This window comes from Mus musculus, chromosome 17 (assembly GCF_000001635.26).
Source record: "Mus musculus strain C57BL/6J chromosome 17, GRCm38.p6 C57BL/6J".
NCBI lineage: Eukaryota > Metazoa > Chordata > Mammalia > Rodentia > Muridae > Mus > Mus musculus.
Genome location: NC_000083.6, coordinates 19,504,186 through 19,532,173, shown reverse-complemented (window position 1 = coordinate 19,532,173; position 27,988 = coordinate 19,504,186). Strand labels below are relative to the sequence as shown.

The following is a 27,988-nucleotide window of genomic DNA, read 5'->3' as shown; positions in this document are numbered from 1 at the left end:
CTATAACTGTATAACATATTTTATAAAGATAGATGAATGACTCCTTTTATGAAGTTGTTAATATAAAAACTATTTTTGTTTTTTCAACCAAATTTTAGAAAAAAATCTTCCTTCTAGTGTGAGGTTTTTTTTTTGATGTGATTAAAGGAATTCTTGTCTGGTCTCAACAAGATAATGTAACACTTGGGACCAAATATGAAGGCAAGGAGTGCTGTGCTGGAAACCAAAATAGAGAATACTTCCATAGCCACCATGATCTTCCCTTTAGTGCTGTGGTAAACAGGAAGAAAGGTGACCCAGACACAGAAGAACACTAGCATACTGAATGACACAAATTTGGATTCATTGAATGTATCAGGCAAATTTCTCGACAAAAAGGCCATAGTATAACTCCCAAGGGCCAATAAACAGAGGTACCCCAGGACAGAGTGGAAGGCAACAGCTGATCCCTTGTTGCACAAAATGATGATGTGTCCATGTTCAGTATGAGCATCTTGGTCAATGAATGGTGGAGATGTTGCCATCCATATTCCACAAATAAGAAGTTGGATCAGGGTGCAGATAGGAATGATGTAGTTTGGACCCTTTGATATCATTAGCCACCTTACCATTCTACCTGGAAAACTGACTTTAAAGGCAAGGACCACAGTAATAGCTTTGGCCAACACAGTAGCAAGGGCCATAGTAAAAGCAACTGCAAAGGTTGTCTGCTGAAGGATGCAGGCAGCTATGTTTGGCTGACCAATGAAGTTCAAAGGACATAGGAAACAGAAGGTGAGTGTGATGAGCAAAATGTAACTCAGAGCTCGATTATTGGCCTTTACAATCGGAGTGTCTCTGTATTTCACAAAGATGCCAATAACAAAGGCAGTGAGTGCAGATAAACACAAAGCTATGCTTGCTAATGCCATCCCCAAGGGGTCTTCATAGGCCAGAAAGCTCACAGATTTTTGATAGCACATGCTCTTCTCTGTATTTGCATAATGACTCTCTGGACACTTCACACACTGATCTACATCTGGTTAGAAATGTAGGTTAACATGAGAACTTGACTCTAGGCTAACGAGATTCATTTTATGCTGAGAATTTTCTAACTACAGCGACTGTCACAGAAGTGACTGTACTTGTTTTCTCAGGGACAAAGTAATTAGTACACCGATATGCAAAATTCTTGATTCATAAACTTCACCTTGTTCCTTATATATTTCTTTCCATATTTATGTTCACATATAATAGGTTTTGATGCAACCTTTCTTTAATTACTACCATAGCATACTTTCCTTTCCCTCAGTTTTTACTCACAACTCAATGAGCTCTCTACTGTTATTTTTTATATTTTAATAACCACTCAGTCCATTCAGTAGTGCCAGTTTATGTAAAATTGGCAATGGGTTCATTGGGAAAATATGTAGACTTTCAAGCTATACTTTTTTAAAAGATTAGTATTTTATCTTTTCAGGTACCCACCAACTTCCAGTAAATTACTTAACAACATTCACAATTGTGATTTAAATTGTACTAGGAAATGCCTCTGTTCTCTTTTCCTACAATATCACTCTGCCTTTAATGACAATGCTGTACCTCTTTTGAAAGTAACTGGAATACTAAATTAGATTGCAAAAACCTACTGAGGCCCTGATAGTACTCATGATTCACATATCCTTCGTAACTTAAATATAGAAAATTATCTAGATTAGAGGAAGAGTTTTTTGAAAAACATTTCAGATAATTAATTGTTATATGTAAATACTAAATTTCCTTTTCTCCTTAAAATTCCTTGTGTTTTGAAATTCTGTTCATTCTCTGGTGGATTTTATGGAATATATAACCTATTACATTAGATAGTGCTAAAAGTCACCAAATAATATGTTTTCATAACATTTAAAGCAAGCATATGACTGGACCTCTGAACTAGTAACCCAGTCCCAATTCAAAGTTTTCCTTTTAGGAGTTGCCTTTGTCTCATGGTGTTTGTTCTCAGCAGGAAAGACCTAACTAAGAAAATGGATTACACAATATTTCTCTTTTCTTAAAATATAATAGATAACCAGAGAGTCAATGTTATTTCATTAATAACATTGAATTGATATTTTAACTTATAAAAGATAGTAGTACCATACTGTTCAACTTTCTATCAGCAATATCTTTAAGTTTACAGTGTTTAACATTTATTCAAGCTGCATACTTTTTTACAACACAATCAATTAACAAACACTGCTCAGATTTGTTTTTAATGTGTGAACAACAGTTATTGTAAAACTTTTACTTTACATACTCATGTGTGTGTGTTTATGTGTGTGTGTATGTGTGTGTGTGTGTGTGTGTGTGTGTGTGTGTGTGTGTGTGTGTAAGAATTTTGGTGGCTGAAACTTTAAGAGTGAAATTTCTTATTATTGAAAGTTGATATTAAAGGAAGATAGTGTGGACACTTCATAAGAATCAGAAGCCTCCATATGAAGTTGAGAATTGTTTCAAAATTTGTGAAGAATTGTGTTATGTTTTTGATGGGGATATTGAATCTGGACATTGCTTTGGGTTAGAGAGTCATTTCCACTATGTTAATTCTACTGACCTAGAAGCAAGGGAGATGTTTCCATCTTCTGATATCTACCCAGAAGTAAGAGAGACGTTTCCATCTTCTGATCTATTACAAGAGTGTAATTACTGTCTTCGGAGACCTGTAATTTGTCTCATACTGATCTTTCACTTACTTGGTTAGAGCTATATGAAGTTGATGTTATTTGTGATAATGTGAACAGTATTGTTTCCCTAAGTTCCTTCTTGGATATTTTATTGCTTATGTATAGGAGGTTACTGATTTCTTTGAATTAATTTTGTATCCAGCCACATTTGTGAGTAAAAATATCAGCTGTAGGAAGAATTCTGTAGAATTTTGTGGATCCAGAGATTGTTCAATATACAAAATTCCATTAATGCAATCCACTATATAAACAAACTCAATGAAAAAATCAACTGATTATCTCATTAGAAGCTGAAAAAGCATTTGAGTAAATACAACACCCCTTCATGATAAAGGCATTGGAGAGATCAGGAAGCCAATGTCCTTACCTAAACTTAGTAAAAGAAATGTACAGCAAACCATCAATCAAGCTCAAATTAAATCGAAAGATACTTGAAACAATCCCCCTAAATTAAGGGACAAGACAAAAATGCCCACTCTCTCCCTTTCTATTTAATATAGTATTCAAAGTTCTAGATATAGCAATAAAACAGCAATAGTAGATCAAGTGGACAAAAACTTGAAAAGAAATAGTCAAGGTATCACTATTTGTGGATGATACGGCAGTTTACATAAGTGATCTCAAACAATCTATCAGATTCCTTCTATGCTTAATAAACAACTTAAAGTGGCTCTGTAATAAATTAACTCAAACAAATTAGAAGACTTCCTCTATGTAAAAGATAAACAGGATAAGAAAAAAATAGAGAAACAACATTCTTTACCACAGGCAGAAATGGTATAAAATATTTTGGTGTAACTCTTACCAAGCAAATGAAAGATATGTATGACAAGAACTTCAAGTCTTTCATGAAAGAAAATGAAGAAGACCTCAAAAAATGGAAAGATTTCCCATGCTCATAGAGAGGTTACCTCATTCAGCATTGGAAAATTGGATGAAATTATAAAGTATCATACTGAGTGAGGGAACCCAGGTCCAAAAGGATATGCATCATATGTACTCACTAATAATGTAATATTAGCCAAAAAGCAAAAAGCACTAAGGATACAACAAACTGAGTTTAAGAACTTTAAGAAGCAGAATGTCCAAGACAGGGGAAATGAAGGAATGGACTAAGAAAATGTAGGAGGGGGGTCACAGAGTGTGGACCATGACTGGATTGTAAATAAATGAATGCATTCATTAAATATGGTATGTGCTTATAGATTTAGAGTATTTGTTTATTACCATAACAGCAAGAAGCATAAAGCAGACAGGGATAGATCACAATAGAACACAATTTAAATGCTTAAATCCTGATTTGAAGGCAGCATTAGAAAAAAATAGAGACTAGCCTTATTTATAATAGCCAGAAGCTGGAAAGAACCCAGATGTCCCTCAATAGAGGAATGGATACAGAAAATGTGGTACATTTGCACAATGGAGTACTACTCAGCTATTAAAAAGAAAGAATTTATGAAATTCCTAGGCAAATGGATGGACCTGGAGGGCATCATCCTGAGTGAGGTAACCCAATCACAAAGGAACTCACACAATATGTACTCACTGATAAGTGGATATTAGCCAAGAAACTTAGGATACCCAAGATATAAGATACAATTTGCTAAACACATGAAACTCAAGAAGAACGAAGACCAAAGTGTGGACACTTTGCCCCTTCTTAGAATTGGGAACAAAACACCCATGGAAGGAGTTACAGAGACAAAATTTGGAGCTGAGGCGAAAGGATGGACCATCTAGAGACTGCCATATCCGGGGATCCATCCCATAATCAGCTTCCAAACGCTGACACATTGCATACACTAGCAAGATTTTGCTGAAAGGACCCAGATATAGCTGTCTCTTGTGAGACTGTGCCGGGGCCTAGCAAACACAGAAGTGGATGCTCACAGTCAGCTATTGGATGGATCACAGGGCCCCCAATGGAGGAGCTGGATAAAGTACCCAAGGAGCTAAAGGGATCTGCAACCCTATAGGTGGAACAACAATATGAACTAACCAATACCCCGGAGCTCTTGGCTCTAGCTGCATATGTATCAAAAGATGGCCTAGCAGAGAGGCCCATTGGACTTGCAAAGTTTCGCCAGGGCAAAAAAGTGGGAGTGGGTGGTTAGGGGAGTGGGGTGGGGGTATGGGGGACTTTTGGGATAGCATTGGACATGTAAATGAGGAAAATACCTAATAAAAATATTTTTTAAAAAATCAAAAAAAAAAAAAAAAAGAAAAAAATAGAGGTCAGATGTCACTGGGACTTATAAAAACTAAAGCCAGTACTTGGCCATACACCTTCCCCTAATAGACCACAACCCCTAATCTTCCCTAATGGGTCCAGTAACAAAATTAAAAGTTGCCAGGCGGTGGTGGCGGTGGTGTATGCCTTTAATCCCAGCACTTGGGAGGAAGAGGCAGGCAGATTTCTGAGTTCAAGGCCAGCCTGGTCTACAAAGTGATTTCCAGGACAGCCAGGTCTATACAGAGAAACCCTGTCTCGAAAAAAAAACAAAAACAAAAACAAAAACAAAAAAAACAAAAAACCAAAAAACAAAATAAAACAAACAAACAAACAAACAAACAAACAAAAAAACAAAGCAATTAAAAGTTATGTAAAACTCTAATCAAAGAGAAGCCAGAAAGTTAGCAAGACCTTCAGTGTACAAAATAACACTATTTACTGAACACAGAGAAATTGTTCCAATAAATTCATAATACATGAAAAATGTGTTAGATGTATGCCAGCTTAACCTAGACCTAATTTCAGCATAGATATTGGAGGTAGTCATGAAGACACCCACTCCCCAGAAACTGTGAGGTATGAGCAGTTGTTAGCTACTGGGAGGAGACTAAGTTTTCTTTTTCAGTGGTTGGTTAACAACTTTTAATTGACATGTACACACCTAAGTATAGATGAGTATCATGAATTGTATTAGATAGCTTAATTACAAATTTTGGGAGTTATGGAAGGAAGGCATAAATCTGGGAGGAGTGTGAGTGGTGAATGTGATGAAAACATTATATGAAATTACCAAACAAGTAAAAATGAGAAATGAGCTGTTAATATTCTCTATGCAGATACAACAGATCTGAGCCTTATATGGTTCTTAAAAATCATTGAAATACATTTGGAAAAACTAACATTGATATTTTATTAAAATGTATTAAATGGCAGAGTGAAAATGAACATCATGGAGAAGTACTCGGGAATATATTGTATCTTCAAATATCAATATTGGCACTGTATTAAAATATATATCAGGAATGATTTATAATGGCTGTGGTGAGCTATTTTAAGGGATGGTGATGAATTATGATATTTAAATTCCTTTAAAATAATATAAAATTTGTATTTGACTTCCCCTCAGATCTTGCTCATTTGCTAGCACATTGTGGAATAAAATAGATAAATAGGATGTTAACTATAAAATCTGCATTTACCTGTCTCATTAGAAATCTCATTGTCTGCACAAGGAGTGCACTTGTAGCAGCAGATGGCCTTGCCCTCCAGGGTTACTTTCCTGAATCCGGGCACACAACTCTCACTGCACACAGACTTGGGGATCTGAGAAGAATGAAAAGAATGTTTTCTAATGCTTAGAGTTTTAAGAAAAAAAATCATTAAAAATCATTAAAACAGACTTTTTGAAGGTCATGCACTAAAGTATTGTTATTAAAACCTAGAGTTATATAAAAGATTAATTGTAGTAATCTGGGATGGGAAACTGGGGGTAGCCACCTGAAAGTCCCAGATGCCTGGAAAGCAATAGATTACCAGGATCCTACTGGGATGACATTAGATGCAATTCCCCACAAAGGGGCAAGAGAACCTGTAGATATCATATCCATAGGTCATGTATGACCCTCAATTGAGAGACGGGACCACCCATCTGTCTCAAATATATTAGAATAGAATTGCTCCTATTTAAAGAAAATACAGGGACAAAGAGTAGAGCAGAGACTAATGGAAAGGTAATCTAGAGACTGTCCCACGTGGGGATCCATCCCTTATGCTACCATGAAAACCCAGACACTACTGCTGATACCAAGAAGTGCTTGCTGGCATAAACCTGATATAGCTGTCTCCTGTGAGGCTCTATCAGAGTCTTACCAACATGATGTAGATGCTTACAGCCAACCATTTGACTAAGCATAGAGACCTCAATGGAGGAATTAGGGGAAGGACTGAAGGAGCTGAAGGGGTTTGCAACCACATGGGAATAACAACAACATAAACCAAGCAGATGATCCAGAGCTCCCAGGGACTAAATCACCAACCAAAGAATAATCATGGAGGTATCTATGGCTCCATCTGCATATGTAGCAGAGAATGGCCTTATTAGGGATCAGTGGGTGGGGAGGATCTTGGTGTTCTGAAGGCTTGATGCCCAGAATAGGGGAATGCTAAGGAAGTAAGACAGGAATGGGGGTAGGTGGGAAGCACACTCATAGAAGCAGGGTGAGGGGGGACAGGATAGGGGCTATGTACACAGGAAACTGGGAAGGTGGATAACATTTGAAATTTAAATAAATAAAATATCCAATAAAAAATTTCAAAGAAATTTTTTAAAAAGTAAAAAAGAAATAAAAGTTATTCCCTTGTGAAGGCTAATATGTTTAAATTTTGATCTGAGAATTATCATACTGTTAAAAAAACTGGAATCTTAATGAATTATAAACAATTTTGTGAAACATTAGTGATTAGGCACATGATATAGAAGTCCATGGTGTACATCTCTTCTAACACTATTGTACTTTCTGATGCCTGTGTTGAGCATGTTAACTTCCACCATTATTGTGAATATTGATTATCAGTAAGAGAGGATTTAAAATTATCATGGAAGCAAACAAATGTATATTTGCAGGAAGAAATATACAGATACATTTAGCTAAGGTGAGGTCCCTTAAAATTTAAGTGTCACTATTGTACATCTATGATAAATGCAGAGGAGATAGAATGCTGCAGTATTCATTGTTTCCTGCATTCAGAGAATATTATCATCAGCACCCTCTTACATTTAAAAATTATACATTTTCAAATATAAAGCCCTGCACGCTTAAATTGTTCTGTAAGTTATTTCAAGTTATCATTAAACATTGAATGAGATAGGACATATTGAGTATCAAAGGACAATTAAGGAATGCTAGTGGAGTCATGCTAGAGTATTTTGAAAGAAAAGTATTCCATAGAGGTTAAAGCATTTGACTTCTCATTTCCTTATTGGAGACATCATATGGCAAGTTGTTGAAACTTTAGGGGATTCAGACTTGCTGATGAAATTATGACAGAGTGGTTTGGAATTGAAATATTATAACATTTCCTCATTTCCAGGTTTCTAATTTTATTTACTTTTAATACATATGGATAGAATCATTTTCTTTCAGTTTCTTAGGCCTGTGTCCAGTATGACCAATTTTTATTATGCTTCTATCCATCATAGACACTTATACCTCTGAGGCCATAAAACAAAATATAGTCTTTCTTATGAAAGTCATTTTTAGTCATGATTTTTGAACATACAATACAAAATTAATTTGATATTGTTTCATGATATTAATCCCAAATGAGAGCTTTTTCTCTAGCACATGAACATGAGTCATTTGGAGATGAAAATTTCCTCTTACTACATGTCACAACCCTAATTTGAAATTAATGGAGGAAACCTAATCCTTATATGAGTTATCAATGGGGGAGTAATTTAACACCATATACTTCTATAGGTCTGTCAAGGAAACTGAAAAAAAAAACAGTACACTAGTATAACTTTATGTTATTTTATCCTCAAAGTGTAATGGAACATGAGCCAATCATCATTATATCAGAAAACATAATTGTGTTAGTGATATAAGCACAAAGAATTTAGATAATACTTAACCCACTTCTGAAAATATTTCTGGCCATTGGATTATCTGTTCAGATAAAGACAACTGTTGACCCTGGGGAGCACTTGCAGAATATGATCCTACTTTCACTTTTAGTCCAAGACCTTTTGGTAAATTCCAAAGGTTAAGAATTTCATATTCTGCATCTATTGCCAGTTTCCAATCAATACTCCTGTTTTCTCTCACCTCAATATTCTTGAGGAAAGTGTTAAGCTGAAAGAGAAACATAATCTGATATTACATTGTGCCCAAGTGGCTGAATAAAATGTGGATTTTGTAATGCATCTTATTGTTCATAATTTCTGAAGTGAACATCAACATTAATGAATATTCCATTAATGATTGGATAGTAAAAATGTGATTATTAAGAATAAAATTCTGCTTATAAGTATTATTCATCTTCACATGAAAACTTTGAACCAAGCTCAAGAAAGAAATCAATGACAACTGATCTTTGAAAACATCAACTTTTGAAACCTAGCAATACCCACTTGATTTTAGAATATCTTCAGAGGACCAGAGTCTAAAATGAGGATGCTAATGTCTAGAATTTAATTAGAAGGCATCATTGATAAATGAACCAAACAACATTGTTTCACTTAGGTGTCCCTGTTTTAATTATTCTTGTAACAAATATATAAAGCAATGACTTTTTAAATTGCAACTATTACCATGAGAAGATTGTACAGCTTGATAGTGATAACAGGAACTTAATTGTGACTAAGCACATTTTCTCCTGGTATCTTGCACACCATTTTGCAACATCATACACTTAAATCCATCTTGCCTTCTACATAAGGTTATAAATACAAAAAATTCTGTGATTATGGACAAGATAAACTGAATTTTACAATACCTAGTAGTGTTGTTACAAATTTCATATGTCAGAGTTTTGAAAATAAAATATAATCGAAAGGTTATTACCTGCCATGGAATGAACTCCATCCCTTCTCCATTTTCAAATGGTTGCCTTTGAAGTTGCTGAAGTCTCATCTCATGGAGACTGTGAGCCACAGCATATACACCATTGTAAATACTTGTGCTCTCTTCACTCATGGCCACATCAAATATGTGACTAGGTAATATATCTAAAGAAGCATTGCTTTGACAGTTGTCCAACACATGACAATTAACATCAGCAAATGAGCACTTGAAGAACAAATACCACAACTTAGGAAGATAAATGTCTTTTGGGTATTTACTAGGATTGACTGTTTGAATAAACTTGGTAAACTCAAAATTCTCTCTAAAGTTGTGCTTAAAAATAAGGCTTCCATGAAATGAGTCTAACAAGAAATAATCAGTAATTAATTTAATATTGTATTCAACGTTCATGACCCAAACATTCCATGTCAATAACCTTTGCCCAATATTTCTCACTAGACCTTCTAGAGAATCAATGTCACCATAAATAATTATTACATTTGTCTCTTCCATATTTTGCCAGAATTTGGTAAAATATGAAGTCCATGTGGCTGGAATCATTTTTACAAAAGCTATGCAGATTCTTCTTCTCTCCATCTCCTGTTTAAAATCTGATAGCACTTTATTTCCTTTGTGGTCATCAGGAAGAATGAGACCAACCCAAGACCACCTAAAATGAACCATTAAAGAAACAATTGCAAGTGTCAGAGATGTGTCCTTGGGGGCAATCTGGTAGAGTGAAGAATACTGACTACGGTCACTCAAGAGAGGATCATAAGGTCCAAAAGTAATCTGAAGAGATGTGGAAAGAAAAATAAGAATATTAACAGCAAACAAAATTTTATTTCTAAAGCAGTAGATTATATCAGGAAAACATTTTAAAGAGACATTCCATTTACTACATTTTACAGAAATTTATGTTAAACCTCTAATTTCCAAGGACTTACATAGTTACATTTACTCCACCAACCTTTTTCTTACAAGCAAAAGAGAAATCTGGACTGAATTGTATGGGTCTCTGTATTGCTTTGATGTGTGGATAATTGATCAATCACTCTTTCAGTTTAAATATACCTATAATATGAACAAAAAGAACTGACTCTTAGTTCCCACAATCCAAATTTTCCCACCTGTGGAAATTTAAAGAGGTGAAGCAATGTCCCAATTTGAGCAGATGTTATCCATGATGTTCCTGTGAATGCAGCAGTAAAATTTCTCTTTTTACAATTGTAATTAGGTAAAACCTTTCTTTCCACATGGGCTGTGAGCCAAATACCAGCATTCATAAGAGTGTCCTTCTCAGTGAATCTGACATTGTAGAAATCAAATCCGAGAGATATGTTGGGTAAAAGATTGGGGTTCCCATTTATCTCCTCAATGGCAAAGAGCAGAGCCAGAATATATTGGTAATTCTTAAAGTTATACCTGTGTACGTGGCATAAAAACACACAAGAGGATGATGATATGAACCACACACATTTAATACAGTAATTTTTATAGTTCAACTTTGAATTTATAAAACATGTAAATTAATTTCTTCACCATTAATAGATGAACAAGATTAGTTATATAAGTTAAGTTTAGGCAAGATCTTTTCCCCTACTACTCATTATTTTGAAAATCCTCTAAGCATATATTATTAATATTTCATAACTTGATTCTTTGCACATTATTTAAACAAGTAAGTAATCATTTTTCCCCAAAAAGCAGATCTGTTGGATCTTGATGTCTGGCTTTCTGGGGTCTTCAGATATGAAAACCCACTACTTGATTATCAACATAACCAGTTTTTTTTAAAAACAATATCTCAATTAAATAATATTCTATAGGTAATTTCATTGCATGAGGTCATTTTAGCAATTTCTCTGAAATAATTTTATTTTTTGAGTATGGCAGCATGGAATTACTAGTATCATAGAACAACTGTTGAAAATCCTGCTTCCCAGGGAGCTCTGGAGATACTGGGTAGTTCATATTGTTGTTCCTCCTATGGGGCTGCAAACCCCTTCAGCTCCTTAGATACTTTCTCTAGCTCCTTCATTGCAGACCCTGTGCTCTGTCCAATGGATGGCTGTGAGCATCCACTTCTTTATTTGTCAGACACTGGCAGATCCTCTCAGGAGACAGCTATATCAGGCTCCTGTCACTATGCTCTTGTTGGCATTCACAAGTGTCTGGCTTTGGTTTTTGTGTATGGGATGGATCCCCAGGTGGGGCAGTCTCTGGATTGTCATTACTTCTGTCTCTGCTTCAGACTTTGTCTCTGTAACTCCCTCTAAACCACCAACCAAAGAAAACACATGGCTGGACTTATGGCTGTAGCTGCATATGTATTAGAAGATGGCCTAGTTGGTCATAAATGGGAGGAGAGGCCCTTGGTTCTGTGAAGGTTATATACTCCAGTATGGGAGAATGCCAGGTCAGGAAATCAGGAGTGGGTAGGTCGGTGAACAAGGTGAGGGGAGAGGGGATAGTGAAACTAGAGGGGAAACTAGGAAAGGGGATAACATTTGAAATGTAAATAAGGAAAATATTTAATAAAAAATAAAATAAAAAAAAGAAAAGCTTGCTTCTGCTTCTGTATCTGAACAGATTAGATTGAATGAATGTAGCACCATGCTCTTTATATTTGTATTATAATGTCTATTTATGGTAATTTTATGTGATGCTGTGTGCATGCTTGTATCTTAGTATCTACAGTTGTATAGAGTTCAGAAAATATGAATTCAAAACAAGGTAACCCCAGGTTCATTCCTAGCTATTCACCTTTTGTAGTATATTTTATTCATTTTATGTATTTATGCATTTATGCATTTCATTAACTTAGTGCTCAGTTGCATGCTTGGCTTACTCACCAACACAAAGTCTATGACTTGACTGTAAGTTTTTGTGTATATCACACTTGTCTTGAACTCAGAAATACCCACCTGTCATCTCTTTTTCTAAAGTACTGGGAATAAAGACTTGCACCATAATATCTACCTGCTTGATTTTCTTTTTCTTATTACATATGCCTAGATCTCTACACAGCAAACCATTAGAGATTCCCTTGTTTCTCTCTCCTACCCTCCATATAATCACTGAATTACAGGCATGTACTCATCATCTTTTAGGGGCTATGAACTCATTTTCTCACACTTGGAGAGTTCTACTCTCTGAAACATCTCTTCATTTATTTAATAATAACTTTCGAGAAAAAAATGCATTTTACTTCAAAAGGCCCCAAATCCCCACTCACAAGAATATATAACTTAATTTCTCTGTCAAAGTGTGTTGATCACAGAAAACAAACTTCATTAAGGTTTAATTGTATTTATTTTTCTTCTCCCCCAGTGGTTAAAAATTTAGTGCAAAAGCAGTGCAAATTAACTAAGAACCAGAGGTTATCAATAACCTCAGGGGGGGAAAAGTGTGTTCTCAAGACAAATGAAAAGTTTTATTTATGATCTCACATTGGAAGTTTTAAATGCCAGTGACCTGTGAATGGTCAAGTAAATCAAAGCGCCAGCAAGAAAAATGGAGTTCACCAAGAAATCCAACCCCTATCTAAGAGGGAATTCTTCTTAGTGTTTTATTGCTGTGAGGTAACACAATGAGCATGGCTACTCTCATAAAGGAAAACATTTAACTGGTCTAGCTTACAATTTCAGGGTTTTAGTCTATTATCATCTTGGTGGGAACAGGGAGAAAGAAATGGTCTTCAAATTTTATCTAAGTGTTTTGCATCTTAATCCAAAGGCAGCAAAAGTAGAAACTGGGGTACAATGGATAGACTTGTTCTATTCAGATATGTAACCCCACCAATGAGTAAAACCCTTCCTCTAACAAGTCCATGCCTATTCCAGCAAGGCTACATATCCCAACAGTGCTATTCAGCATTGTCAAAACATCTAAACAGAATAGTCTATTTGGCCATTCCTGTACTAAAATCTTAATTCCACTCCTTGACCACGATAGTTCTACAGCCATAAAATAGCGCAAAATGCATCTAGTCCAATTTAATTCCCATAATATAAAACAGCCTCAAGTTTTTTTGAAGTACAGACTTCAAAGTCTATTCTAAAATTCATGCAACCATGCAATGTAGTAGCCCTAAAACATTAAAATAAAAAAGTACATCACATACTTCCATCATATAATGTCACAGAATTTACAATACCATTTCAAATTTGAGAAAAAGAATATAGTTAGAATTTTCTGGATCAAAGCAAGATCAAAATCAAGCCAAACAAACTGGAAAACCTGCAATGGCAGAATGATTGAGCAGCAAGCTCCACTCCTGAGCAAGCAAGTTTCAGGCTGGTGGAGGGGAGACTACATCTCCTCCCTGTTGTTAATTAAAAAAAAAAAAAATTAAAAAAAAAAAAAAAAGAAAAGGCTGGCCTGAGGCATAAAATTTATCTATGCTCAATAGTTCTGCCTGCATTTTTAGGGCTAAAGAAAAAACCCCGTCTCTGTGGGATTTCTTAACTTTCCTTATTGTAAACTGTATCTGGATAAGACTGTCCTTTCTGTCCTAGTAAACAACTAACAGAATAACCCTGGGATGTAGAATCTGACATTATAATGCTAATTAGTACTGAATAGGTAACTTCCTCGTTGAATTTTAAGTAGGGCATTGGAACCCTGGTGAAGGTTGATTGTACGAATTTGAAATGCACTATATTATGAATAACACTGAGTAGATAGTCCTCCACATTTTTGGATGATTGGAGGGAACAGGGAGAAGGGGGTTATGACCAGCTCCGTATTACATGGCCAATTGGCTTTTTTAGGGTGGGAGGCTGTGAAGGGCTTGCCCTTCCAAAAGTACGGTCTCCAACCTCTCCCCCCACCCTATTAATTAAGTTTAATAAGGCCATGCTTAACTGAGGTGTTCAAATGATTTTCTCATCCGTAGATGAGTGGGCTTTTAACCTTGGCTTGGGTGGAAATTGACCTGATTCCTCCCATGGGTGCTGTCACGCCCCACACCTGTGGCTCTTGGTATCTTTTGGGGAGGGGAGGCAGAGCCTTAGAAAGATATTTTTGGTTGTAACTGGAAATAGATACCAACCTCCATCCAAACCGGGTGTATCTCACCTGGAACTCAGAAATGGTCAAGCTGGACCTTCACCTGCAGTAAATCTCTGCACCAAGCAATACCCATACTGTATTTGTATGATCACGAACCAGTATGCACAATTCTGAGTATTTTACAGCTCCTAAAGGAGAATTGTCAACCTCAGATTTAGCAAGGCCTAGACAAGAATTATGTCATTAGTAACATCACAATTTGTGGCTAAAATAGGAGCTGGAAGTAATCCTCCTCATCTCTGTTATTCCCACTGCCTGAGGAACTAAGGGGACCTTGTAGTAACACCAAGGATGAAAAACCAGAGGCCAGCTAAGGGACTAAGCCCGCCTATCAGAATAAAAGCTAATCTCTTTTAGTATTAGAAATATCTGCCCTTTTAGCTAAACCAAAATCTCAAATCAGACCCAAAGCTATGAGACCTGGGATAACAGTCACCACCTGTATGCTCTTGGGGTCAGGGATGCACGCTCGCTTTGGTCTGGTCCGGCAGGAGGATGTTGATTGACCTGCTTAAAATAAAACAAGATCTAGACAATGAGAAGGTAGCAATGCAAATCTTTTTTTTGGGGGGGGGGAAGTCCAGGTACTTTATTCAGTTGCGAATTAGCAATGCTTAAGCTCAGAAGGTCAGAGACTCTTGGAAGTGGGGGATGTGCTCTGAATTAACTTGCTAGGTAATTAAGAATATAGGAATCTCTAATATTGGACTGAATATTAGACCAGTCTAAGACTGAGTTAGAATGACTGGTCACACTGAAGAAAAGAGAAAAATCATTATGACTCTATTAAATGACTAATCTCACTAAGTTAGAATATACAGTCTCTGATGTACTATTATCATAAAGTTAAAAGGCTAGAAGCTAGTCTAAACTGGAAAAACTTTAAGCAAGGATGGATCAAAAACATGTATCTAATTTAGTTTTTTAGTCATTTTAATCAGGACACTGAGTCAACTTACCTGTCAGCTCGTCACACAAATTAACTAATATGCTCTTGCAGCGTTCAGTGGAGAGAACCTGTTTTTCTTTTCTTTCCTAATAAGTTAGCTGTTTTAGGATCAATCTATAAGCCTATAAGTAGATCTTTTTTTAAGATACTATAAAGCATTTATTAAATTCTTTGACATTTAAATTTTAAATTTTGAAAATAAAGGTATGATTTAAATAGTGTGCATGGGAATGCCCTAAATAGTATGTATGGGGATACAATTTTTCTCTTTTTTGTCTTTTAAGAAGTTAAAGTTTTAAAGTTTCACAATATCTAACCTTTTGAATTAATAACTTGTTGAGAAAATATTTTAAGTTCTTGGCTGTAAAGGGGCAGTGACTAATTGCACTTTCAATCAGTTTTCTTAAGGAGCGGTTGTAACTACAAAGATTGAAAAGTTATTAAGAGTCACATGTGCATGATTTATTTATTTATTTATTAACTAGAATTTAGAGCATTAATTGTAGCAAATTATTAAGTAAAAGTTCTCAAGAATAAACACTATTATGTGGAAACAAGCAGTAACTGAGGACACTAAAAGGAAAGAATTATACATGCACAATTTTTAAGAATATTAAAATATTATCTTAAACTATAACTGTTATGAATATATAAAGAACGAGGTTATATATCTAACCTATTTTATATGGACGGCCTATACACTGTCTCAGATATAAATTTATCCTGGCATTGTTTTAAAAATGTCCAGGCAATTAGAACAATTTAATAAATGTCTAAAAACCGCCTTTTTAAAAGGACAGCATGTTTTATGAGTTGTATATGAATAAGCAATTGCAAATTTGAGAATTAATAGCATCTGAGGGACGAACAATCTTAAGCAATTGTGAGCTCAGAGATATAGCATTGACTATTAATATACAAATTAAAGTTTGATAGTTTAGTATTTTAATACACCATCTACAGCACACAACTAGATTATTTGTGCTGAAACAGGGGAAACTGTGTGTCTCAAGACTCAGCCTCACAGCAGCTGGCAGCTAGCTGGGCCCACTTGGGCCAAGGATCGGCTGGGAGGATAATAAAAATGACTTTATAATAATGTTTTTTCTGGCCAAAGAATTGTCTTGGGCACAGCTAATATTTGATTACTAATGAATATAATTAATAAAAATTATAAAAGCTTTTTTTAAATTTTTTGTAAAACCTTTTGTAGTAAACTAAAACCCTAAGTAAAAAAAAAGATATTGTGTTTGAATCCTTTGGGTGAGAGCAAGGATTTAAGGTAAACTTCCCTTGAGACACATTAGTTAATACTTTCTACTTAGGAAACAATATATACTGAAAGATTTAAACTTTTTGCTTCTTGTATTGAAGCAGATAATATTTTTTTTTTTACATATTAAAAAGCCATGTTAGCCATACCTAGAGGCAAAATTATCTAGTGATTACCAGTTTACTAGAAGTAAAACTCTTTGAATTTAAGCATTATTTTAAACATCTGAATAGATTTGCAACAAAGATAAAAAGAAATTTTCTTGAACACAGGGAAAAACTTTTTCAGGCACTGTTTGCAAAACACAAGAAGGCCACAAGCTGCTCTGGGGCTGCCGAGAGCCCTGCATTGACTCAAACGTAAAATATTTTTTAATCTGAGCATCTTGGCCCTCCTGCAATAAGGAACGATTCTAGAGGAACAATTTAACTGTCTACGCCTCTAATTTTTGATACTATTTTTAAAGATGACTTACAGTTAAAATGTTCTTTACAACTTTAGTGTTGTGAAAAAATTGACCGTACTGCAGTTTCCTGCCAGGCAGCAACTATAGCCAAACTGATTGTTTGAGGGTCTAATCTATGCACAAAGACAAACATAGCTAGATAATGCTGTCTCAGTTTTGTATGAAGTGAGCTGTATTAGCGATCTCATAAGATGATTACTTTTGTAATAATCTTAATTAACAATATATGGGTGAGTAGAAAATCTTAAATTTGCAATCAAACTGCAAGTTGCAGTCAATGGAACACTGGCAGTTTTAACCATAATTTTCAAGTTTGTTTATGCAATGTTAGGATAATATCTATAACCTTGGGAAAGCAAAACCCAAGTTTAAAACAATTTATCAACTATAAAATCAATATTAGAAGCATTACTATCATGTTATGAAGTTTGGCTGCCAATTAATACCTATGAATACATGCAAGCTTTAATGTTTTAATAAAGAGACATTGTTTTAAATCTTATCTTTAATTTTACTTTTTAGGATAGGAATCACATTAAATATTATCTAAACTAGAAATATCTTTAGAGACTCAGCATCTTGGCCTGCCTTATGCCACGTGTCAGATAGACTGTAAATTTGAGTTATCAATTTTAAGACTAACCATATGTAGCAAAGTAAAAATTATTAAACTTAACAAACAACTTATGAGCTGATTGTGAAAACACGCAGAGCACATTATCAATAAAAAAGAACCAAATGAAGCAGGTACATTTAGACCAATCAGAGAATATTAATTTTTGTAGTTACAATCATAGAATAAAAGGCACTTTATCATTTGTCAAACACATTAATCATGAACCATTTATCAGTTTTTTTACCACAAAACTAAGAGTCTGTAGACGAGCCCTTTTTTCCTAAAACGAACAGTTTTTCTAGCAGGGGCCCTCCTGCCATGTGTCTGATTCCTGGCTGAAGCACATGACAGCTCTCGGCTTTGCAGATAAAGTTTTTTATACCATCTTTATTATCTAACATAAAACATAGAACATTCATTCATACAGACTGGACATGAACATACATGAATTGAACATGTGAACAGATTGGTGCACCACACATTAGACAAGACACAAAAGGGGACAGAGTACTTCTGCTATTTTAAGGCCCAGAGAGAACAAAGCATGGCACTCCTGAAATTTCTCTTTGCTTTTTGTGACGTTTTCCTCCTTCATGATGCAGGGTTTGTTGTTGTTGTTGTTGTTGTTGTTGTTGTTGTTGTTGTTTTAACTGCAGCCATCTGCCTGATCATTAATTTCCTTTTAATAAACCCTTTCTTTTCTAATGCCTAAAGATGTAGCTTCTGAGAGCCACGGCTAACCGCCTGTAACAGTTCCTAGCCTCTGTTAAGCTTCACTGCTGAACCTAAGTGAATTAGTGCTCAGGTTAAATGCTGTTTCAACTTAGCCCGTACCGACCTTCTCCGGTATGAATTTCCTTTAATTATTTTCTTCTTCTATGGAGCTCCAAACCAGCATTTCTTCTAAATGTCCTCTGCCGTTTCTCAGTCCCAGGTTGGTTTGCCAAATGTTGTGTCTGGCCAGCAGCTCACGTGCCTGGGTTCTACCCTGGAAAGGCATTTTGGAAACCTGGAAGAGAAGAGGGGCTAGGCTGCACGAGATAAGGACAGAACCAAGACAAGGCTCTGCTCAAGGTTCAATTTTTACTATTCCGACACTCCGTTATAAAGGAAGGAGGAGGGGCCCGATTTTTGCCAAATAATCTAGGAGTAAGGTTGCAGGTGAACATGTAATGGCTTCGGAACAACAAAACAGCAAACTCCAGCAGTGGGTGTGGCAGAACGATTGAGTGGCAAGCTCCACCCATGAGCAAGCAGGTTTCAGACTGGGGGAGGGGAGACTACAGTTTTAGTACACTTTTCTCTTCCATCTATACATTGTGAATTTTTGGCTATCAGCTTTGTAATTTTCTTCATGTCTTCATATGCTTAAACACTAGTGACCACATGCAAGTGTCAATAAGAGGCTGTATTGAGATTTCCTTTGCCAATGGAGTAAATCCATAGCTCTACACTTAAGCTTCACAGTCAGTTTTTGTACTAGGTCAAAATGCAGAATTATGGGGCAACGGGCTATGCAAAGACAGTCTGGTCTCCAGTCGAGCTGAGGTGTGGAGCCCCAGGACCCGGTGGTAATAATTTACCTACATGTGACAGTAGGCGTCCCCTCATGTCTCCTGGACTCAAAGCTTCTGTTGAAGTTATCGTCCCCACAGCCCCCATAGGAGAAGCATGGCTTTTAGTCACATAGACTGTCTCCCACTAGACTCCTCCTCGTTACCTAGCAATGACAAGCTTGGCCCCACCTCCCTCGTTCTCTCCTCTCACTCTTACCCTCTCTCCCTGTTACTCTCTCTTTCTTACTCTCTAGCCTTTCTTCTCTCTCTCTCTCTCTCTCTCTCTCTCTCTCTCTCTCTCTCTCTCTCTCTCTCTCTGTCTTTTCCCCCTTCTCTCCTCTTGGCCATGGCCAGTCTCTCTCTTTTACCTTCTGTCTTTCCCCCTAACTTTCTACAATAAAGCTCTAAAACCATAGACTGTCTCTGTTCATCAAGGCCCGCTGTGCTTAGATGATGGGATAGGCTTTCTTCTAATGAGCCGTGTCTAACCGCCCATCAAAAAGCCTTCCTGTGCTCTAGCCAAGGACTGGACTAAGGACTCTCACCTTCGTGGGAGCCTCTCTCCTGTAACTCCAGGGCAGAGGGTGTCGACTGGGGACCCCTTGTATTGGGGGTTGCCCCTTGTCTAGCCCCTGTCAGTGGAGTCCAGTGGCTTCACACAGCCAGATGCCCACCTGTGCCTGAGTGAAAAGCGTGTGGAAGCCCTCCTGTGTCTGCCTGCCCAGAGCATAAGATGAACTCTGGCCTGATGCAGGCTCTTTCCCTCCCCCTCACTCCCCTACACCCCATTGCTCAACACAGAATCATTCTTTTCCAAGATCTCTGAAGAGCAGTCTCTAGGAAACACTAATATTAATCTCCTCTGTGTCCACTTGAGCCAGGATCACAGTCGTCAAATTACAATCAGCAACACCTTTTTCCACATTCTTTTTTGGTTGATTCATTAAGCAGCACTTAAAGGATTTCACTAGTTTCCTAAAATTAAGTCCCAAAGTCAATATTCCCCCAAACATAAAAATATTGCCCTTCAAAGAAATAAACTTTTATCTAGTATGAATTTCTGTCTTTCATGCATTTGGTGGATGTGAAGGCACCCAATAACCATTACAAATCTTATGAAGGAAAACTGACAATTCAGAGTTCGTGTCCCATTTCTTCATGGTGGGAAGCATTGCAGTGTGCAGGCAGAAATGGTCTTGGTCAAGGAGCTCAGAGTTCTAAATTTTTATTCACAGGCAGCAGAACTAAAGACCTTGGGTACAATTGAGCTTCTTGGAGTTCTAAAACACCCCTGCATAGGGACACACTAAGTCTAGCAAGGCCACAGCTACTCCAATAAGGCCACTCATTATTGGCCAGGGATTCACACAAATGAGTCTATGGGACCCATTTCTACTAAAAGCACAAAAAATATTTCTATTTTATAAATTCTGGAAGAAGACTACAGAGATGATTTGATGATGTTGTAAGATTTTCCTATGTTACCTTCCTCAAAAAAATTAACACTTTTCTTTTTGTTAAATCAATGACTTACATTTATCCTTACCTTCATTCGTAGGACCAGAAACATAAAATGTACTTGACCATGTCCAATAGAGAAAAGGCAATTTCTAAATTGAAGCAAGATTTGTAATTCTGAAAGTTTGGGCTAAAATTGTAAAATAGCTATAAAACAGTGACACAGTTTTTAAAAAGGGGCTTGTCCTTAGAATTTAAATGGCAATAACTCCTGTCATTAGCTCCATTTATTAGGCAAAGGATTGTTTTGTGAGAAAAATTATTTTAACGTCTTAATAATTAAGGGAACCTGTTTGAGAAGGAGTCATGAGTAAATATTTTTTTGGAGGTTAAGTCCTATTGCTAAGGGTTGCCCACTGTACCTGTAGGACAGTTCTCTAATGAGAAATGGATTGGTTGCCTGAGGCTGTTGAATTACCTCTATTGTTTGAGGGGCCTGAGATAGGTTCCTCACAGTTTCCCTGGTTTGAAAAGATTCCTGTGTTATTAGGTGCTACATTAGCACCAGATAAGGCAGTGCCATTTTTATGAAAGCAGTTTGGCACTCTTATGCCAGTGGTACCCTTTCAGACCAGGAGAATATCTAGTTGGATTTCTGCTCTGAGTGGGGCAAGGAGCATTAAAATTTATGGCACTTCCTGCCTTACTGGGACATTATTTGCTTGTTACTTGAATAATTTTGTGAGCCAACCCTGATTAATTAATTTTTGTCCTTGATTAGTAAGATTCTGGGTAGTGTTTTGGGCTTGTGAGGTTGTTGTAATGGGTTCACCTTGAAAATATGAAATAATAACCTAAGCACATGCTTTAAATAAATTTCATGATATTGAAACACTGATGATAACTTCTAAAATGTCTGAAAAAAATTCTTGCTCGTTCTGAGGGTAAAAAGCTGCTGGTTTAGGAGATTGACATCAGTAGCCCGGCACCGAGGGATGAAGTAATGTGGTCTTTGATCTATATCATCAGGAACTGTGCTGCACTGAACTTTCAGTCTGCTAGTCAAATGTCTCAGGAAGGAAATGGGACACTTTGAAAAGTGATTATATAGATTATTTCTAAGTTGAAAATCATATCTGATGAAAGGTATTTGAGAAAATCAGGAAAAGCAGAAAGATCCTAAGTGATGCAAGTGAATTTTTTCTTGCTTCTTTTCCTCTTTGTCTAAGAAGAGTTCTGTCCAATAAATAAATAAATAGATAGATAGATAAATAAATAAATAATAATCTCCTCAGTTCAGTTCCTCTAAACCTTCTCTTTGTCCTTAGAACTTTTATATCTTCCAAGATACATGATCATATGTTAAAAATTTTTATCACAAGTTCACACATAAGTCAAATCATAAATTGAAATAGAAGTTTACAGCAGAGAATGTTTACATGCATATCCATTAGGAGTAATTATGTGCCTAAGCTTTCATTACCTGTCACAGCTTCACAGGTTCACTGAAAGTTAAAAATCATAACTAACTTATTAGTGAAGTTTTATATAAATAAACACAGTCAATATTTCATCTTCTGCTCTGGCACCTATAATATATTATAGTTCCCTTTTTATGACCTTTGCTTACTTGTTTTACAACCTCTTGGCATGTGCTCTGAGTAGTAGAAAGTGTGGTTACTATCGAGAAGCAATTAACTTGTGACAGGTGTGAGAGTGTCAGAGTTTTCATTGCAGTTATGACTATCAGAAAGGACCTAATAGGAGTCCCAATATAAAAAAGAAGTTTAATAAACAACAATATAATTTCATGAATTCTTATAGGATCATCATTAATGCCAGGGCCAGGAAGCAGGATTGGATGGGTTGGGAGCAGGGTGGGGGGAGGGTATAGGAGACTTTCCAGATAGCATTTGAAATGTAAATGAAGAAAATGTCTAACAAAAAAAAGAATTAAAAGTCATCTATTTGTCTGTATAGCATCATGACAAGACAGTACATCTTTCTCAATCTGCAGAGATCTGATCAAAGAAGTGGACAAATACCTAGTGATTGTCATGTATGTTTGATAATAACTAGAAAAGCATATTTACAGCAGCAATTTTTCCTAAACTGATTTATTCCTAGGCCTTACTTGTTGGAGCTTCATCATACATATAATCTGAAGTGAAATCATTTCAGTAAGATCACCTGGTAGTTATTAGCCTGTTCTATGATGGCTCCTGGCAAAATTTAAAGTTGGGGATTAGATATATGGGCAGAGAGGGTTGGTACTGGACTTGTTGAGGGCTTTAGAGATGATGATCCATGCACTGAATTGCTAAAACGTGTAAATATATTATCACTATTAAGATTTTCAAGAAAAAAAAATTATGGTGGGGAGGAAGACTTGCTCAGCAATTAAGGGTGTCATTTTCCCAGAAAATCCAAGTTTGATTTGCCAAAATAGTATTAGGCAGCTCACAAACATCCAGATCTTGAGAATCCAATACAACTACTGGACTCAATCGGTGAAAATATGGAAAGCTCTATATTCACACATAAACAAAGACACAAATACACACAAAAGAAAGAGAAAAGGTAATCATAATAATATCAATATGATGGCAAGAAATAGAGGTGTTGAAACATAAAAAGGAAGATCAACAGCCTGGTAGCCTGGCTATAGGTAAATGGCTTTATGTACCTAACTGAGTGTATCTAGGAAATTAACTATGTTGCTATATTGTGAATGGATGCATGTGTTTTGAAATTAACTTCATTTTTTACTTGAATGATTAATAAAGTTCTTTGATATCAGAAACAAAATAACAAAGTATTAGCAAATATTAATTTTAAATAAATGCAGACAGATATAAATATAAATGAAGTAATATATTTCAAAAGAAAAGAATTGATAAATAGGATGTTAATAAGATAAATAAGATAAATGACATATTCTAATGTATAAATATTATATACTCAAGTGAATACTTTTAAAACTTTTAAGAGACATATGATTTTTGAGAATTCCATATATGTGAGGAATTAAGTAATAATCACTACTAATAGAGCAGAGGAACTCAAAATCTACAGTCACAGAACAATGATCTGAGGCAACATAAAAAAAAAAAAACAGATTTTATCCCTCTCTTTTGCACACCGAACTTATAATGCAATTGCTCTATAATAAATATATTTTGAAAAGAAAACAATTTTTATCTTTACTTTTCTTAAGATTATAAAATGATTGTATCATTTCTCTCTTCATTATTTATGCGAATTCTTATACACTTTTTCTCTCATTTTGATTTCATGGACTCAACTTTCATTAAATGCTCAGGAGGAGCTTAAACTTACAGAAGAAACACACACACACACACACACACACACACACACACACACACACACACACAATTGCAGGTAACTAACGAATGCTGTGAAATAGTTTACTCGAGATAAAATATTCTTCCATAGGAAAGATTTTAATTTTCCCCAGTAAAGATTTTACATAAAATAAAATTGCAACTATCTTATTATTTATTCAATGTGAATGTTTTAGTTGGATGCACACATCCACTTCTGTAAGATGAATGGTAAAGTAATCATTATATTGCTGACAAAAAGGACAATCAGTCCTTACCACAGTGAAGACTTGTGAAACAAACTTATGCCACAAAGCCTGCCGTATATGCTATGATCTCTTTTTCATTGTATTTTAAAATTTGATCGAATATACCTGTGCAGGTTATGTGTTCATTAGAATACACACAGAGAAAAAGAGAGCTTACAAAAAAAGACATTATTGCCAATGAAAAGTGCAAATTAGATGAATGAAGGCCCGTGTTTATAGCAGGGTAGACTCCAAGGAGGAACTTTTGTAGTTAATTCAAATAAAAATAAGGCCATGAAGGAATTGTGTTTGCATGCAAAATCATTCAATGTTTTTGAACTGAAAAACTTCATTGCTGAAATTCAAAGAAAGAGTGACATCAATTTTAAAGCCAATTCAGAATCACAATATAGTTATGAATACAGCCATATTTACTGCTAATATAAATGAGGAAAAACATGGTAGGCAGGATCCAGAATGGCATTATCTGCATGAGAAATATTCTAGAAAATTGGCTTGACCTTTAAAATGTAAAATTATTCACAATGGTGAATAGCTCCAGTAAAATACTAAAGTATATTAAAAACAAAATAGCCTAGAATTAAATAACTTATGATACATCAATTTTATCAAACTATGAAGAGTAAAATTGAATATAATTTTGAAATTAATTTTGACGTATATGTTCAAACCCATATTATACTTGCTGTGAAGGAAAATAATACACTCTCATAAACCCCTAGAGAAAATTTTCAGTTTGACTTGAAAATATTCAGGATATATCAACCAATGCATTGAAGAAATTGGCCAATAATATGACTTATGCCTTGCAGGTTCCTAGTGCTTTACCTGGGGACCTAATATTTATGTTAGTACTCATATTCCAGGATGAGAATATTTGTAAGAACAATTTTACCTTCACCTACAAATGTGGGCTACATCAAAAGAATGTACACGTATGCAAATCATGAATGTAATAACAAGTTTGAAAAGACTGTACCATGCATATGACTATAAACTAAGCCACTTTTCTCTTAAAATTATTCAATACTCATAAGGAACATATATACAACAAATACACTTAATACATTATAATAAAAGTGACTGAATTGTGTCTTAATTTAACTTAGGTTTTTCTGATTTTTGTGCAAGTACAGTGTTTTTCTCAGGAATCAATCCTCTTATTTATGACTAAATCAGACTAATTGCTCACATATCAGGAAGTAGAGTCTTTTCAGTGAAGGTCTTGCTGTTGCACAATATTAAGAGAAGCACATACACATTGATACCTGAACCGCTGATAAGATAAGGCACCAGAAACATGAATTCATGAGGAGTATTAATTATAATAAAGTAGAAGAGGCCCTATCCAATAACCAAAATTGCCCTATCTACTAAGCATATGAGAAAACATTATGATTTCTTTTTAGTCAGCATGCGGTTCCCTTAAAAATTAGAAATGCTATGAAATATTTTATCCAAATAAAAACTTTTATATACCTGTATTTGATATGTTTTACAAATTCAGAATAACTTTGTCAAACAAATAAACAATTAAGTTTTAATTTGTATCTAAACATTTTCCACCTCCATTGTCTTTAATTCAATGCCTTAACACTTCAAAAACTTTTAGCAACCACAGTGCATCATAGAGCATAATTAACCTTTACACCTTATTTTTCTAATTATTATTTTGACAAATTCATTTTTAGAGATTCTAAAATCCTTCATGTATTTCTTTTGGTCATTTTCTACATGTTAATTTCTGACACATACTGTCATGTTTTCACAGGAGTTTATAAGTGGTATTGTTCTATTTCCATGCCTATCCATACAGATATAAGAAAGTATTCTTAGGAAAGGAAAATCTGGTTTGCATAAAACATCTTATTTACTTTATTGAGGAACATACATGAATATTTTTGTACAGATCAGCAATACCTGTCTGACACTATCCATTAACCTGAATTATTTAACACTAAGAAACAGCACCAAGATGAAACTCTCATAGTCACTAAGTCTTGGTAGATACATACATTAAAATGAGAATAAATACACCTGGAGTAAACAGGTGAACACAGGAAAGATGTCCGAGAATAAAAAGTAAATTATCAAACACTAATAATAAAACAAGAGATAGACCAAATGTCTCTGGAGCACAGAAGTATTCACAAGTATTTGTGACATTGTTAACTCTGGAGTCAACAGCATGTAACACACATGACCTCTTCACTCAAGTATCTTAACAAACACTCAGAATGTATTGTGTTTAGTGACATAATCTAATATCACAGGCACAGTCAAGATTTTCAAATAACTAAGAACAACAAGGTAACGATAAGGAATAAATCATTCTTCCTGGAAATCATAACACTGAAAAGTTTTCAGACATTGTGACATAACAAGAATGGCAAATAAGAGGTTATGGATACCATTCAAAGAAGGAAACTAAAGTGAATACAGTTAAAGTTTCCATTTCCTTTCCCCCTGAATGAGGAAAATAATCTACCAGGAAAATAAAACTGATAAAAATATGTTAGAAATTCTAAGAGTGACTTTTTCAAAATAAAAAATAAACAATAAGTAAATTTTAGTGACTACAGCCTCTAAGTCATGAGAATTCAGACTCAATAAATAAATAAATAATTGTACGTACTGTATGTAATTGTCCAAATATTGATATGGTAGAGTTGAATGTGGCATTTTCTTCTCAGTGTAGAAAGTATGCAGGGGGAAAAAGGCACCAATCACAACATCTCCTTCATGGTGAAATTCTTCAGAAATTATGTAATAACATCTACTGATATTAAACATAATGGCAGATATAAATTTGGGAATTTGCAAGAGACAGAAGATAAAAATACAGGAGAACATCATATTAGTACATGGAACTAATTGATTCAGAAGAGTGTCCAGTACATAAATGCTCAGTTTATGCTTTTGTGAATATGAACAAATGTTTTGAATTTGTTTATGACTCAGTCAGTCACACTAATCATTCCAAGGGATTGAGAATGCCACTGAGAATTTTTAAACTATCTTTTCCCATGGAGTCTGCTGATGAGTCCCTCTCTTCAAGTGAAAAACAAGTTGGGAAGTAATTTTGTTCATATTCTTCACTACACAAAAGCACTATGACTTCATCAAAGACTACAAACAGCAAGAGATCAGTGTTGATATTCTCTTGGGATGAATTGACTAACCATATGAAGCAAGAAACTTTTAATATGAAAAAAAAGTTATGCTGATCCCCACAGTTTCCATCACAGGTGTCCAACTAACTGAAAAATGAAAAGGCTAAAAAGAAAGCATTACATATATAAGTACTCAAAATTAATATATTGCAGTGCTTTTGGTGGCAAATAACAAGTGTGAATTATGGAAATCACCCTCCAAGACAGTTGATACAATATGCATTGGTATAGGTAATCCCAACATTTTCTGCTTTTGGTCTAAGTCAGGAACTTTGTGTGTAATATCTGTAAACATTATACAATAAGAA

The 27,988-nt window shown here is 35.3% G+C and overlaps 1 protein-coding gene across 1 annotated transcript; it reads right to left on the bottom strand.

Moving 5' to 3' along the window:
* Positions 1–113: 113 nt before the first annotated feature.
* Vmn2r100 (vomeronasal 2, receptor 100) lies at positions 114–27,363 on the bottom strand. Its single transcript, NM_001104562.1, has 6 exons — positions 27,143–27,363; positions 10,631–10,925; positions 9,501–10,292; positions 8,574–8,789; positions 6,135–6,258; positions 114–1,018 (listed from the first exon to the last, which is right to left on the bottom strand). The coding sequence occupies exons 1-6, from the start codon at positions 27,361–27,363 to the stop codon at positions 114–116; spliced, it is 2,553 nt and encodes an 850-aa protein (NP_001098032.1).
* Positions 27,364–27,988: the final 625 nt, after the last annotated feature.

Coding starts and splice junctions, on each gene's coding strand:
- Vmn2r100 (NM_001104562.1), bottom strand. CDS start 27,363: ATGATGTTCTCCTGTATTTTTATCTTCTGTCTCTTGCAAATTCCCAAA. Junction 10,293..10,630: donor ACCTCTTTAAATTTCCACAG/GTGGGAAAATTT, acceptor ACATCTCTTCAG/ATTACTTTTGGACCTTATGA. Junction 8,790..9,500: donor TGGAGTTCATTCCATGGCAG/GTAATAACCTTT, acceptor TTTCTCTTTCAG/CTTAACACTTTCCTCAAGAA.